Genomic DNA, 16,344 nt, shown 5'->3' with positions numbered 1-16,344 from the left:
TCCATGCAACATAAAAGAGAAGGTTATTACAATCAGCAATCTAAGAATCAAGGGAAAAGCTAACTCTGGCCATAACCTTTTCACCATCTTTTTCCGTGATTCTTTCAAAACCTCACTTGTTACTTTTGAATCACATTTAAATCATTTTTTTCATTATGCAGATCTTAGTCTGAAAGCACTGATGAACATTTTTTTTTTAAATTTATATACAGCAAACCATCAAGAAGCAAACAAAACCAAAGGTAATTAGGAGGGTTTTTATTAACTGCCCTAGAACTGGCTCTATTTGTGTCGGCCAGCAGCCTGTCCTAACAACCACAACTGCGGTGTCCAAATCATACAGCTGGAAGCTTCAGACCTTGAAGGCATGTTCTACATGCTGCCTCTGCATTAATCCATGAACTTAATAAGCATCTGTCTCCCTGGTGGTGCCTCCGTGTCTAACTGAACTACTTATACCCTGTAAATTTGCAGTCTGTTTGACTTCTAGAAAACAAACCAGTCAGGCTTGCCTGATCTCATCAGTTTAATCTTAGAACATCGAAGCTACTCAACAACCCATGTATCTTTATGTAAAAAAAACCCAAAAAACGAAAAAGGAAAGAAAATTGGCACAGCAAGAGCTGTTATTAGAGACATGTGGTCCAGGTTGGGATCAGAATTTGTTCCTTCGCCTTTCTGGAGGAACATGAAAATATGAATATAACATATTAAAAACGAATGTGGCTAATGAATGACTATGTGCTGTAATCACCACGGTCATCTATAGGATGACATCGTCAGCATCTTCAGTATCAGTCAGAAAACACATTTTCTAGGGAAAATGGTTAATCATGAGAGTCATGAATCTGTCAATGTATGTAAGTGTGTTTAATGTATTAATTATGCTTGTATCTGAAAGTTTCTTAGCTCTGCTAATTTAAGTCTCAGAAGTCAGGAAACTATATTGATGCTAACCAGGGGGGCTTGATCCCAGAGGTGTTTGGGGACAAAACTGGATCTTTTCATGAGCTGCATCCTTAGCGGCTTGCACCTTCTTGGCACCAGGCAAATGGGCACTGTTGTCATATAATGTCGCACAAAAGTGGGACGAACCGTTCGTTATAAAGAACACCTTATCAGCAGGTCTTCTTCCTGTTTAACCATTTGGACAGCACCTCACAAAACCCTCCCCTGTTTTATTCTTGGTGCAGGGAAATAGAAAGGATGTCCAGCATTTATCAAATACTTACTCTGTTCCAACCGCTCCCAATCACACGAACTATATAACCACGCTCTGAGTTGAGAATTCGCATCATCCCCACTTAAAACCAGAAAAAAAAAGGAGCTTAAGTAACTTTCCAAAGGGGCCATCCGCAGTGAGTAGGACATCCTGGACTTGAACTCAGGCATTTAACGCCAGAGCATTGAGACTAAGCACTATGCTGTATAGCAGTTGGGGGCATGAACTTCTGGCTAATGAGGACCTTGGTCTCAGAGAGGAAATGCTGAAATGTCCTGCTTGTCCCACTTTGCACACACAGTAAGCCACATGCGAAGGGGTCTGAGTAGGACAGAGGCCAACTTCTTTCAAAGAAGAATTAACAAGAGGACTTGCTCCACGTCGGGAACTTCCTCTGTGAATGCTCCAAGCACCTTCTAAACATCAAAAAGAGTAAGGGGTGGGGGCCAGGGGTTGAATGCAATACAAGCCCTGCCTCTCTCTACCTGTGGGACACCGAGCAATTCTTTTAACCTCTCTGGGCTTCAGTTTCTTCACATTTTATTGAAGATAACAATAGTATTTATTTATCACAATATTTATCTCCTACATTTGAAGAAGTCATAAGACTTTCTCATTTCATCTTCTCAAAAATAGGACAAATAACATTAAGAGGCACACCTTGTTAAATCCATTTGACAGGTGAGAAAAGTAGGAAGTAACAAAGTTTAAAATAAATTCAGTAATTTCTGAAGGCTATGCTTTTTCTCCTAAACCACGTAGCCTACCATAAGGCACTTTTTCTAAATTTCTGAAAACTTCAATGGATTGTTAGGTGATAAAAGTTCTATCTCAATGAGGAGGTTCATATGTGGGCTGAAGACCATCGAGCAAGGAAGTAGCATTTTGTTGAAAAAGTAGATTTGCAATAGTCTCTTCTGAACCTGAGATTCTTGACTACATGATCACCTAAGATCTGGCTATCCATGGCTCTGACTTTCTGGAAGATTTCTGTTTCATGTAACCAGTCATTATAGCGTCTCTCTGTAGCTGGTGAACTTAGTTAACTTAGTTATTTCGTGCTTCTAACTACACTAAATTATTGAGTCCAAAATAATATGTTTATTACACTGTGAACCAGTGAGTTTTGTGGTCTAAGACCCTGGATTAAGTCCTTAAACTCATCGAGATTCCCTGAAATACAAGTATGGATGAATTTACTCAATCCACCTCAAATTCTGGGAAACAGACGAAGATATATGCGCTACTAAAGGCAACTTGTTAGCCTTCCTATATCTTTTTCCAAAGGCTACTATTAATCCTTGGGTAGAACAACTCACTGCCCAAAGAGCTATATTTCATGGGAGGTCCTTTCAGTTGCATCAGTCTGAATGTGGGATCTACTTTCCTAAAATCTGAAATAGACCTGCAACTTTCTGAATTTATCCTTAAGCTACACCTGCCCTGATAAGTGAGTTTATTTTTAAACTGAACTTGTGACTAAACAAATTAATAAATAAATATAATACCCATGTTGAAACACATCTTTTGATGTAATTTACCATTCTAATACCATCTGTTGCCTTTTGCAGGCATTATGAACATGTCAGACTGAAGGTTAATTTAAGAAGAAACTAGAATTCTCTTTGAAGTGTTTTATTGGAACTGTGTATTCTGCTTCCATTCCTTGTGCAGAGTTTATGTATTTTGTTTCTGAAGAGTCAGGCCTCTCATGAGAGCTTTCTTTTCTTGAATTTGAATTTATCTGTGTGCCTTGTCCTTGTTATTTTTATGCTCAAAGGACATGCTCAGTTATCATTTTAAATAAACAAGAACAGATCAACTTGAATGAACTGGAACAAAGAAAAGATATGCACACACACAGCACTTAGCCACTTGCCAAGCTATCGTAGCATCAACTTGGCTCTGATTTTTAAAAGAGATGAGAGTAAGGTTCTTACCAAAAAAAAAGGGAAGTAGATTCTTTAGATAAATCCTCATTGACATTTTCTAGTAAACAGGAATTGTACTGACCCATGATATCAGACATAACATCCAACAACATGTGTGTTTCAACTTCCTCTTCCATTCACGATGGAGTACCACTATTGGACACAAACACCCATTCACTTTTGCCACAGAAAATAATCTTAAAACTGAATAAAATATGCAAGACAACACTTTAAGGTACCAGACAACAGAAGGCAGATGGTATGATCCTTGAGAGCAGGAAACACAAAAAATAAGCCCCAGGACTTTCCATACTCCAGCGTGAAGAGGTAGAAACCAAGTGGAGAACAGTGGTCCATTCTGCTGACAGAGGCTGAGCTCAAAGCAGGGCTGATGAGGCAGGTGGAATTCATGGGCCTAGATATCAGAAAGCAGGGAACTTGGCTGAGAGCTGGTTTGTACACACACAAGGCAGGACTCCACAGTGTAGGGTGGTGAGAGAGGCAGAGAGCTACATAGAGATATCAGATGTTGTGCAAGTATTCACTAAGCTCCTATTGTATGCATCAGGGCACTATGGTAAGCATGAGTGTGGTTTTAAACATAACATATAAAATGTATAAGTATATATATTTAATTAATAAAACATTAATATACATGCAGCACTATTTACAATAGCCAAGACATGGAAGGAAACCAAGTGCCCATCAACAGAAGATTAGCTTAAGAAGATGTGGCACATATATATATATATATATATATCTGTATATAGATATAGATATGGATATAGATACAATGGAATATTACTTAATTCATTAAAAAAGAATGAAATATTGCAATTTGCAGCAACATGGATGGACCGAGAGAATACAATGCTTAGTGAAATCTGAAAAATGAAACAAATGAGTGTATGTACAAAACAGGATCACAGATCTAGAGAAGAAATTTATGGTTACCAAAGGGGAGAAAGAGAGGGGGAGGGACAATTTAGGAGTATGGGATTAACAGATACAAACTACTGTACATAAAATAGAAAAGCAACAAGAATTTACTGTATAGCACAGGGAATTATACCCAATATCTTGTAATAATCTACAATGGAATATAATCTACAAAAAGGACCCAAATCACCATGCTGTACACCTGAAACTCACACAATATTGTAAATCAACTACATTTCAATAAAAAAAGAGTGAGATCAATCAATCAATTTATACAATTTATAAATTTGTAAAATATATATTTATTTATATATTATATATATTATAAAATTTTAACATATCTTCCTGGTATTTGCCTTTCTCGCTTCCATTTTTTCACTATCTGCTCACAAAACCCAAAGTCTCTCCAAGCCACCTTTTTTTTTTTTTTTTTTTTTTGAGCTACCTTTCTATATTCCAACTTGGACATGATTAGTCTGAGAGTACTGTTCCAAAACTGGGAATGAATGCAGCTATCAGAAAGGCAGCAGGGCAACAGCCAAAAATCATAAGTGAGTAGATCAAGCATTGTTTGTTTTGTGAATAGAACCATACCTGGGTTCAGTATTGTTCTAGACAGTAAGAAAGAAAGCCTTTTTCACCCAGTCTAAAGTTATGAAATGAGAAATATAAGGCTATGTTTTAACACTACGCCAGCTTTAGGGTAACACAAGCGTGTTCACATTTTGAACTGATTAAAATTCTTACAGCCGTCAAAGGGCATTTATTAAGTAGGTAAGTTCAACAGTTTATAGAGTTATTTGGTATATTCTCTTGATGTGTACAAACAGAAAAGGAACACAGTGACTAGTGCTTTTCTTTGGAAGAGCTGGAAGCATACCTCACATATCACAACAATCACATTATTCTCTGTAAACATTTTCAAAGCAGATATTTTTACCATTTTACAGATGGAAAAAATAAGATTAATTTTGCATTAAGTAATAACATCCAGATTTCTCAGATCTTGTCCAGAATTCACTGGCTTCCAGCGAAGTAGCTGCTTGAATTTAAATTTTCAGAAGAGCTATTTTTTATTGGAGGCTTACATGCATCTGCTGTTGGAGAATTTCAATAAGGCAAAATGCTCTTTGTGTACAAGCTTCATTCCGGCATACTACGGATTTTGCCATAAAGTGAGATGAAACGTGAAAAAAGTTGGACTTTATTAATTTTTATTTAAGGCAATGATAAGATTTTGGGTGTGATATATTTCAAGAAAAAATAATAAAACTAAAACCACATAAAAATCAAATACATTATAAATATTTATTATTAGAAAAAATTAGTCTGTCTACTTCTTATGACACTTCCTTAAGTTTATCAAGCTTTTGTAATTTGGTGTTCTTTACTGAGATTTGCAGATTATAAGGTTTTTAGTATATGCATACATTAAATCACAAAAAATCAGAGTTCAGCTCTTTTGAGCATGAACTGCCTGTTCTCCTTGCTTGGCCCTGCAATAAAACTTTCTCTGCTCAAAAAACAAACAAACAAAAAAACACAAAAAAAACTTAACTTCCAGAAACTATTGTATATTACAGTAGGATTCAGCCCTAAAATTTAACCAACAAAAAAAATTTCTGAGTCTGAAGTCTGATAACCTAAGATCAGCCAGTGACTCTTTCAGAAACAATCTGCCTGTGGAGAAACTCAGGAACAGTTGCTTCCTGGAATTAGTGATATATGGACTGAAATTAAAGTCGTATCTTTCACCGTGGAAATCCATGCAGCAGTTGGACCAGCGATCTTGAAGGACCCTGACAATGAAAATGCAGTATCTTAAGGGACAATTCCAGCAATGAGCCCTGAAAAAAGAAATTTACATGTTAGACTAGAAGTTCTCAGCCAGGGGGTGAACCTGTAACAGGGGACATTTAGCAATGTGTGGAGACATTTTTGATGTCACAACTTGGAAATTATTAAAAAACAATACGACAGGCCCAAAATGGTGTCATTTATGTCAAGCCCCATGTCACCAAACCGAGACTTCATTACAGTTTTGGTTCTCCTGGCAATAGAACCTTAAACCTGTCCATCAGGAATCACCTGATCGGCACTAGGGAGCTCATCCACCTGATAAACCTCTGGCATCCCCTAAAGGAAAGGAACCTTGCAATAACCAGCCTCATTTTTTGCCTAGTAGAACTTCCTTGTTCTCAGTCCCTTTGGCTTATAAAAGTATTTCATTTTACACAGCAACTTGGAGCTCCTCCCTCTCTACTAGATTGGATGCTGCTTGATGCAAATCAGTTTTTGCTCAAATAAACTGAAATTCTTTTTAGTATGCCTCAGTTTATCTCTTGACAGAGTGTACCTGGCATCTAGTGGATAGAGGTCAGGGATGTTGCTAAATGTCCTACTATGTGCAGGTAAACTCCCTACAGCACAGAAGTATCCAGCCCAAAATGTCAATATAGCAGACGTTGAGAAATTCTGAATTTAACTAGTTTTAATAGTAATAAGAAAGTTTTCTTTAAAGCATTGAGATAAACCTATTCACAGGTAAATAAAGTTATTCCTTAGAAAGAGGAGATTTCTATGGCTTCTCTGCTGGTGATTGAAAATATTATCAGATACAATACAGACATGAGGTATTTTGGAATCTTCCTCGATTGAAATGGTTCACATAAAATCAATAGACTGCCATATATTTCTTCAGCAAAGATGGGTGTGTTTGGGATCACCAGAGAATTGCACTCAGGGTCTGCAAGCATGGTGAGCCACGTACAAGTCCCACATGGCAAGGGAAGGAGAACATTTTACGGAGGAGAAAGGAAGTCAGGAGGGCTATGTAAACAAAGAGGCAGTGGCTTTTCATTGGCTGAGTCCTTGCAGGAAAGAACAGTATTTCTCCTTCCTACTGGGCTCTGCTATGGTCACAGGGGCTGAGCCCTCCCCTTTCTGGTCTCCTGGGGCTTCTGTTTATTCTTTTTTTTTTTTTTAACAAAATCAAAGGAGCCTTTGAATAGGAACAATAACATAGTGTATTACACAGCTTAGGACTGTATTTAACTAAATTCACTTAAAATTTCAGAAAAATCAAATGTTTGTGCACTTTAGTATGATTTTTCAATATAAATTGCCTTTTTTTTTTTTTTTTTTAAATTGCCTTTTTATGCCCTTGATTTCCCAGCTAATATGCTTTCAGGGGCCACAGCCTCATTAGAAAGTGCCAGGAAATTGATGTGGATTAACCAACGCTCAAAATAAAGTATACTCATTGATCAGGTTGGAAATGGTTTCTTGCAAAGTTTGGGCCCTGGGTAGATGCCACTCTGAGCACATTCTTTGATAACGTGCCTGGTGCAATATCCTACTCAAGCCACATTTGTGGGTGAAAATGGTGTTGACGATTACGGCTGCTCATAACTTGAAAGCCACACTAAGTTATTAGTACCAGACCAAATATTGCACACGTCAAGACAAAACCAGGGGACTCAAAAAGGTTGTGAGAGTTTTTGAAAACTGCTCTAAATTCATGCAGACTGAACGAAAACTGATTTTGATGCTGAGGATAATAGTAATGACATGAATAGAGATGTGAAATCCATGTAAATGACACACAGCTCAGGAATGCTGATGAGGAAAAAGCAAGATGTACTGATTTCTCTCCCCTGGGCTGAATGGATCCACCCTTGCTTTTCCTTTGTGAAGTTGTTTTTTAAGGACCAAGATAAATTGATAACTTGCTTTTTAATAAGATATTTTTTATTCACAGAAAGCTTAAGTTACTCAGTCACTTTGATCAATTACTGTTTTGCTCTTTATACATGGAGTGGGAATAATATTGTGACTTCCCCCAGATAATTCAGGGGTGAAAGGTATTACCTGAATGCGTACTATTTATCACAAAACTGAGTCCTGTAACTTGCGTGGTGATTTCATTTGGGCTTTGCTAATGGCTTTTCCATTCTTGCTGGGTCACCAGTATAAGACCATCCAAACTGGAATAACCTAGAAGGTTCCAACCACCATGGTAAATGTGCTGGCCTAGAATCCTTCTGTGGGCCCTCTGACTTGTGTTGATGCATCACCTTTCACTCCTAAGCATTTACATTCAAGATCAAGTGTTTTAAATACTCTCTTTCTGGAGTGATTTCCAAAGCTCTTTGCAGTTCTAAAATGCTGTGATTCTCTATAAATAATATTGTCTCTCTTTTTCATAGCACAGTTGCTTTCTTCTAGGAGATGCTGCCAGATAAATCACTTTCTAGCATACCATCCGTATCATGATATAAATTCACCTGCATGTCATAAATTCAGGCACAAAAATTTCAGGATAGACACCACAGGATGGAGTTATCAAAGGGGTGTGTAAAACCAGGAGATCACATGATTTTAAATGTTCAAAAAGAGTTAAGATAATGCATTTGTGATGTCTTAGTCTATTTTAGTTTATTTTTTACTGAAGTATAGTTGATTTACAATGTTGTGTAGTTTCAGGTGTACAGCAAAGTGATTCAATTATAATTACATAGATACCTATATTTTTTTGTGATGTCTTTTTAAAATTTTCCTAACGTGAGAGTTAATTTGTGAAAGAACACGTTAAGAAACCATAACCATGAAAACTGAAGTTATTTAGAAATATGCTTTCTAATGAACATATGCTCTGTCCTAGGGCAATTTAGACCATTTAGAAACTCCCCGACTGGAGGAGTACATGGTGACTGAATTTCACTGTATCTGTGTTCTTACTCAGAATCTAAAGATATTTTCATGATTTCTTGAGAGTTTAGAGAACTCTTCACCATCAAAGATGGATTTTATTCCAGTACTTGCTTTGGAGAATGGAGGGTGTTGGATATACTTCTAAATAACTTGTTTGATTAAAACTATTTCAGTTCAACAAATAAAAAAAGGAAAAGGCAAGAGAAGAAAAAAAATAAGAAAAAGCCACGTGGAAAAGTGGGGAAAAGAGCAGCAGCCACTCAGAAATATTCATTGACTGCGGAGAAATCTGCAGGGCTCTGCTTTTAATACTCAACATCTGTCTTTAAAAACATATCAATCACATGATCAGTAACAGCTGTTGCATTAGACTTTTAATCAGCCGTGATTTTCAAAAGGGAGAAAGAATGCCTTTGGATCAGTTGATGGAAAGTTATAGCTTAGAATACACCAATTTGGAACTGGCAACCAATTCTAAATTTAAAGAGACAAAACTACCAAGCACCGTAAACACTATTCGAGTACAAAGTGCTTTGTTATGACCAGCATAAATGCTCCCACAAATCTGGAAGCCTGAAGAAAACAATGCAAGTCATGCCATGTGTTTAAAATGATACCTTTAATGTGATATGAAGTGTATGAAAATAATTTAAAAACAGCTTTTGCATTCATAACAAGGCAAAAAAACATAAAAGCATGATACATTTTAATCACAATAAATACGGAACCGTATTCGGGGAGCCTATTCCTTTGTAGGTATGTGCAACTCTCACTCATGCTATTGGAAATTAATAATCCATGTGGGAGTGAGAACTTCAGGATGGCAGCAATTTTACATATATTAGGGAAGAGGTTACTCCTGCTTTGAATTAACTTCCAGCTTTCTTGGAGACGACTTATCAGGTCTGTGTCATTTACCATTCATGCTAAGATATAATGGTAACACGCTAAAACTTCTTGCATTGAAGTAGGGCATGTTTTTCCAAATTAAGGGGGAAAATATACTTACTTCCAGCACAGAATATTTCTTAGTTCATCAACCATTTGCTGCTAGAGGAGGTCACAGAGGAATCAGGGGTGTCCAATGAGATTGAAGGAGAATTAAATTTACATGTGACTCTGGCATAATAACTCTGTTACACCCCAGGAATATGTAGAATGGGAGTCATATTCATTGAGACTGTGATGGAGATAATGTCTCACTTATGATGGCTAAAATAAATTGCAACTGAGTTCCTTTTGAAGACATAGATTTCCAGTCAGAAGAGTTGGATGGCCAAATGACCTTAAATGACCAATACAATGAATTTATCTTTCCTCTGATTTACAGTAAGTCCCCTACATACAAACCTTCAAGTTGCAAACTTTCAAAGATGCAAACGTGCATTTGCATGTCCAATCACGTAAGTTAGTTCACGGGTCTGGCATACACTGTCACGTGCGTGCATCCTCTACAAGTGGTTGTGCTTTTGTGTACCTTACTGCACGGTACTGTATAGAGTACAGTAGTATAGTATCTTTATTCCAAGCCCAGAATGTCCAGAAGCAAGCGTAAAAGCAGTAGTGATGTAGCTGATACTGCTACCAGCCCCAGTATGCCAGCTGTTGTACTGTACTACTGTACTTTTCAAGGTACTGTACTGTAAGATTAAGAATGTTTTCTTTATTTTTTGTGTTTGTTTTTATGTATTATTTGTGTGAAAAGTATTATAAACCTATTACAGTACAGTAATTACATAGCTGATTGTGTTAGTTGGGTACCTAGGCTAACTTTGTTGGACTTAAGAATGCGCTGTTGGAATGGAACTCGTTCATACGTAGGGGACTTACTGTATTATAAATAAAAGGCATAGAATAATTACAGGTGTGACTATTGCACAGTACTTAATTTCTTTGTCATAGTAGGAAATTATTTCTTGTAATGATTCTAAATTATATCCTACAAGATTTATGAGGATAATCATGATGGCTAACCATCCTATCTTGCTCTAGAGCACAGCACACATTTATTACCGACACATGTGTCCATATTCCATATTAAAAAATGATGATATACAAATGTATACAAGGACATGGGCTTGCTTTCATAGAGTTCAGTCCTAGAATAAACATATGGCAATTTTGACTGGGATGCAAACAGAGATTAAGATAAAATGAAGACCTCCATCTTGGGGTGACGGGGGTCCTGGGATGAGAAGCTGAGAGAGCTTTCCTGGTGATGGGGTACAAGTGCTGGGCTCAGTGGTGTGTGCCCAGGGCATCCTCAGGAGAAGAAAGTACACACTTGGTAGCATAAGAGTTCACTGTGAGCAGCCAGGTGGCTCCAGGATGAACTCACATCCACAGAAGGAAAGAAAGAGTCAAGACATGAAACTGAACACCTAAATTGGAGCTGGAAGACGACGAGTCATCAGTGCCATGCTGTCAGATTTGTATCTCTTTTTTAATGAACATTGAGACTCCATCTGATTAAGTCATCTTCAAACTCTGAGAAGCCATAGGTTTTACCAGCAGATCCATCAGACACTGCCACGTGGGTGAAAGAAGGGGACTGAGTACCAGGATCCCAGTGCCCACTCAGAGTTCAGCCGGAGATGAACCTCATTCATCCACAAAATGTTATTAACGAAAGGGTTCTCCTGCGTAAGGAAAACTACACTAATTAAAGAAGGAAGAAGTTTACAAATCAATATATTAAGTATTTTGAAATGGGAAAACCAAGATACACAATGTCTCAGTTGGTTGGTTGGTTGGCTGGTTGGTGGGTTGGGTGGGCGGCTGGTTGGTGGGTTGGTTTTTAAAGCCACTCTGACAGTTGTCCGAAGAATGGGTTTGAAGGAGGTAGACCACTTACCAAGTCAATAAGACATAACAGAAGATAAAAATAGGCCAAGAGAAAAAGGAAGAAAAGAGGACAGGTTTTAGAGGTAAATTGGGGGCAGGCTACTTAGCACTCAGAGCCAACTGGAAGGGGAAGGGGAGATGGTTTGGAGGAGGTGGTGTACCACAGGGCTGCTCAAAGTGTGGTCAGTGACAGCATCAGTGTCACCTGGAGTCACTCCCCACCCCAGACTCCCTCAATCAGAATCACTGGGATGGAGGAAGGGGGGGGAGAGGGGAGGAGCCAAACTTCAGTGTTATCAGAAGTCTGCTGGATGATTTGTACTCGTGCCAAAGCTGTGGAAGCCCTGGTAGAGAGGATGAGCCAAAATCCCTAGGTTGGTAAGTAGAGTGGGTGGTGATTAAAAATGAGAAAGATAAGTTTGGAGTCCAAGATAATTGTTTCAGTTCTGAATATGTTGTGCTTGATATAAGTAGACAAGAGATATTTAGAAATCCAGGTCTGGAGCTCAAGGCAGGAGTTGGCTGGGTTATTGGTTAATGTAGTACATACTATTCTAAGACCTTCAACTCCTACATTTCAATGTCTTAACTTGCAGGCATTTATTTTTTGCTCATGTAAAGTCCCAAACAGGTATTTTTTTTTAATTGAAGTATAGTTTATTGACAGTATTGTATTAGTTTCAGGTGTATAACAGAGTGATTTGATATTTTTACAGATTACACTCCATATAAAGTTATTATAAAATAGGTTCTTGATCAATAGGTTGTTGAAGGCTTCTCTCTCTGACAGGTGGCTTCATCAGCCTCAGGCTGCAGAAGAGGAAGGGCATGGAGGACCATGCATGGCCGGCTGGGAAGATGTGCTGTCGCCTGCACTCCTGTTCAGATGGGAGAATGCAGTCTTTTGGTCACATCTTACTTACAAGGGAGGCAAAGAGATACATGTGTACATATAAGGGAGTCTAGCTGGGATGCCAGGAGGCAGGTTCGATGAGAAATGCGCCTGTCTTGGCCACTCCTAAAGATAGCAATTTGGAGATCAGAGGTACATGAAGTGTTCTCTTAGACACGGAAGGGGACAGGATTGCTCATGTAACATGTATTTTGTTGATAAGGTCATAAATAACATAGTAAGGCATATTGATATGCTGGTCAGCTGATGAGACATACTGCCTAATTATGAAAAATAAGTTCACAACACTTTCAGAAACAAATGTAGACATATATACAGTGGACTATTCCTCAGCCATAAAAAAGAAGGAAATAATGCCATTTGTAGCAACATGGGTGGGCCTAGAGATGATCATACTAAGTGAAGAAAGTCAGACAAAGACAAATATCACATGATATCACTTATATGTGGAATCTAAAAAAATGATACAAATGAACTTATTTACAAAACAGAAACAGACTCACAGGCTTAGAAAACAGATTTATGGTTACCAAAGGGGAAAGAGTGGGGGAGGGATTAATCAGGATTTTGAGATTAACAGATACACATTATTATATATAACATAGATAATCAACAAGGACCTAGTGTATAGCACAGGGAGCTCTACTCAGTGTTCTGTAATAACCTAAATGGGAAAAGAATCTGAAAAAAAAATACATATATGTATAACTGAATCACTTTGTGTATATCTGAAACTAACACAACACTGTAAAATCAACTGTACTCCAATATAAAATAAAAATTTTAAAAACTAAATAGGAAACTTTTAAAAAATGAATAAAATTTCACCTACATGAAAAAAAAAAGAAACAAATGGAGAAAGCTAGGAAAATAAACTAAGTAGTGATATTCAGGTTGACAGCTTTGTTTTGTATTAAGGAAGACAGCTTGTTTAGCTAGAGATTGGTCACAGTTTCTTGAAATTGAAGGAAGTACATCTAGTCTTTAAGATATTCCATTCTTATCCTAAAAAGAGAATATTGTAAAATAAGTACATACTACTTTGAATAGATATATTTCTTTGAGATATGCATTTTCATCGTATTATTTATGTTTTGGCTCTCCTACAAGTGCTTATCCTACCTGGTAGCTAGGATGGTAGATGGTTTGAAAGGTGATAGAATAAGGGCTTTGTGGTGAGCAGGGCGCTAAAGGATCTAAAATAATTCCTTTACATGGTATGCAGAGCGTTTGGCCTTTTAATTTTGATCTGTCTTTGCAGACTTACTCACTTTTGTAATTGCTGGACCACTGGTTTTTCCCTGGCATTCTCCCACCCGTCTCCCTCGGCCCCGTCAGGATTTGAGTCGGAGTGGGAGGCTTCAAGGAACTCAGAGAGCTCTGCAGAGAGCACATTTGAAAAGGACGGATCTAGACAGGAAAACAGACAGAGATGAGACATGCAGGCTGGACTTGGGAAATATGTTTGAAATGTTTCTCCATAACTTTTCCTCGTAAGCCAGGTGTCCAGAGTGGTTTATTCCACGTACATGTTGAATGTGTCTATTTGAATATATTATATTTGTTGTATTTGAAGATCACTTCCCTTGAAGCCCTCTCCCCTACAGGGGATAATAATATTACATTCAGATGTGTGTTGTAAGAGATGAAAGACATAACAACTGCCTGAGGTACAAGAACTCAATAGAGACCAAAAATTACTACTATGGTATTATTTTTTGTCTCTCAGGACATCACGAAGTGAAATCCCCAGAAGAGGGAGGCTGATTGGGGGTTTACCCTGCCCTCTGCTATGGAAACAGGCCACACAGCCAGCTGGGGGTAGGGCTGCTATGGTTATCTTCAGAGGAGGAGGGGGCTGCTGAACTGAGAGGGAGCAGTGACAGCTGTTGCCATGTGGAGGGGCCTTTAACCCCTATAAACTTTTGTGAAAGTGGTTTCCTTTGTGACAGCTTGAAATATTACACGGCTTACTTTCGTGTCGCCAGTGGATATCATGAGGTCAATCAGGTTTCCTTAGATGGTGCAGGGCCAGACTTGTGTGTGCCTTCAATACATTACCCAGGCAACCAGAGGGAGGCCACAGCTACTGAGAGGCATAGGGTATCCCAGCGACCTTTGGTCTAGAATGCACTTCCCTCCCTTGCAGAGAAAATTCTAAGCATATCTCCAATGTTGTTGCTTCTTTCCTGAAGTTAGCCCTGCTCCTTCTCCCATGCCCTCCATGGCAGAAAAAGGGCTTCCAACTCACTGTTCCTATTGGGTGTTACTCCAATTTGCAAGCATGAAAATAACCACCTTGAGCTACAGTGGGAGAAAGCATGGTTTCATAGTGTTGTAAATTTAGTGTCACCACATCTTTGTGTCTCTAACTCAAATGGGCATCTGTTCTTCCCCAAAAAAACCAGGGCAGTATAAAACCCATTCCAATGAAAGTGCGGGCCATACGAATGTGAGGGGGCAAAAGATACAAAGCAGAGAGGCAGGGCCATGCAAATAGAAAGGCCATTCCAGGGTTGATAATTAACCAGGGGCAGGCCTTTAGAAGATTAAATGGAAGAAGGTAACTCAGTTACATACAATGAGTAAATAAACTGAACGGGCAAGTCTCTGCAGAGAACCACAAGGCTCCTAAAATAAGGAACTGGCATTTCAATCCAGATTCACATGGGTCCAGAAAAGGTTAGGATCTTGCATGTCAAAGAAAAAGAAAACTCTTGACTGCACCAGAAAATGAACAGTCTCTTTAGCCACGAGTGCAAGTGGTTTTTTTTTGTTTTCTTGTTTGTTTCAGTTTTGTTACTATTGTTTTAGTTCTTCTTCAATGTCTAATAAGGAAAATAAGATTAATAGCTGATGTTTATTGAAAACTTACGATGTAACAGATACTGCGCTTGGGGCTTTATATATATATTAACTCATTTAATCACCACGCATAAAACTAAGTATGTTTATTATCGATATTTTACAGATGGTGTGACTGAGACCTGGATAGGTAAGTTACTGGCTGAAAGTGACCGAGTGAGGTTGGTGATGAGGGCTAAGCTTGAAACCTGGGCAGCACCATCACACTCTGTCCTGAGGACTTTCATAGGATCGTCTATAATACCATTTGCCATCATTGGTACCCTGGGTAGAGGAGATGCTAGGAGCAAGGACCAGAGCCAAAGATACTGCAAAGCAACGGAATCCCTGTTGGGGCAACGTCCCCAAAGGGAGAGAATTGGATGGAGCAAGAGGAGGACGAGTCAACAAGGGACCGGAGGATCTTCTAATCCCTGTGGGTGGCAGTGAAATCCGTGCTTCCTACAAGCAGGGGTTTAGGGCCCCTACGTCAGGCGTGCTACCCACAAAGCCAGAGCCCTTTGCCTCCAGGTGCATGGGTGAAAGAGAGGAAGAGTATGGAGAAGACACAATGGCTGTTAATTAAGTTGGCAGGGATGCTCTGCTCACAGGCTATTGGTAAGAAGTGTTCACATGACCCTCATTTGTATGTGAGGGGGAGAAGAACACATCAAAATTTGGCAAGACCCAACAGTCTTTAACAAACTCACTAGTGGGTTGTCACCCAGCATTTGATTTATTTTCTACCATTTCCTCCAGCCTCAATTCAGCCAAACTGGGCTTCTCTGACTCTCGTTTATGACCCCAGGATTCCACTCTACAAAGGGACTTACCACACACAGTTTTCCTTCCCCTTTTTAAGTAGCTAATCCCTCTGTATCCTTCAGAGTGTCCTTTAATCATATCTTCAGAAAAGCCTTCTTGACAGCAACAGTCAG

General features: G+C 38.7%; 1 protein-coding gene across 1 annotated transcript in view; it reads left to right on the top strand.

Moving 5' to 3' along the window:
* The window catches only part of LOC130705647 (uncharacterized), a 150,739-nt gene extending 134,883 nt beyond the window's left edge, over window positions 1-15,856 (top strand). The window contains exon 4 of the mRNA XM_057533305.1: window positions 15,534-15,856. Coding sequence (XP_057389288.1) covers window positions 15,534-15,856 — 323 coding nt within the window. The remainder of the gene's footprint in view (window positions 1-15,533) is intronic.
* Window positions 15,857-16,344: the final 488 nt, after the last annotated feature.

Source organism: Balaenoptera acutorostrata, chromosome 1 (genome assembly GCF_949987535.1).
Source record: "Balaenoptera acutorostrata chromosome 1, mBalAcu1.1, whole genome shotgun sequence".
Classification (NCBI taxonomy): Eukaryota; Metazoa; Chordata; class Mammalia; order Artiodactyla; family Balaenopteridae; genus Balaenoptera; species Balaenoptera acutorostrata.
This window is presented reverse-complemented; position numbering and strand designations above follow the sequence as displayed.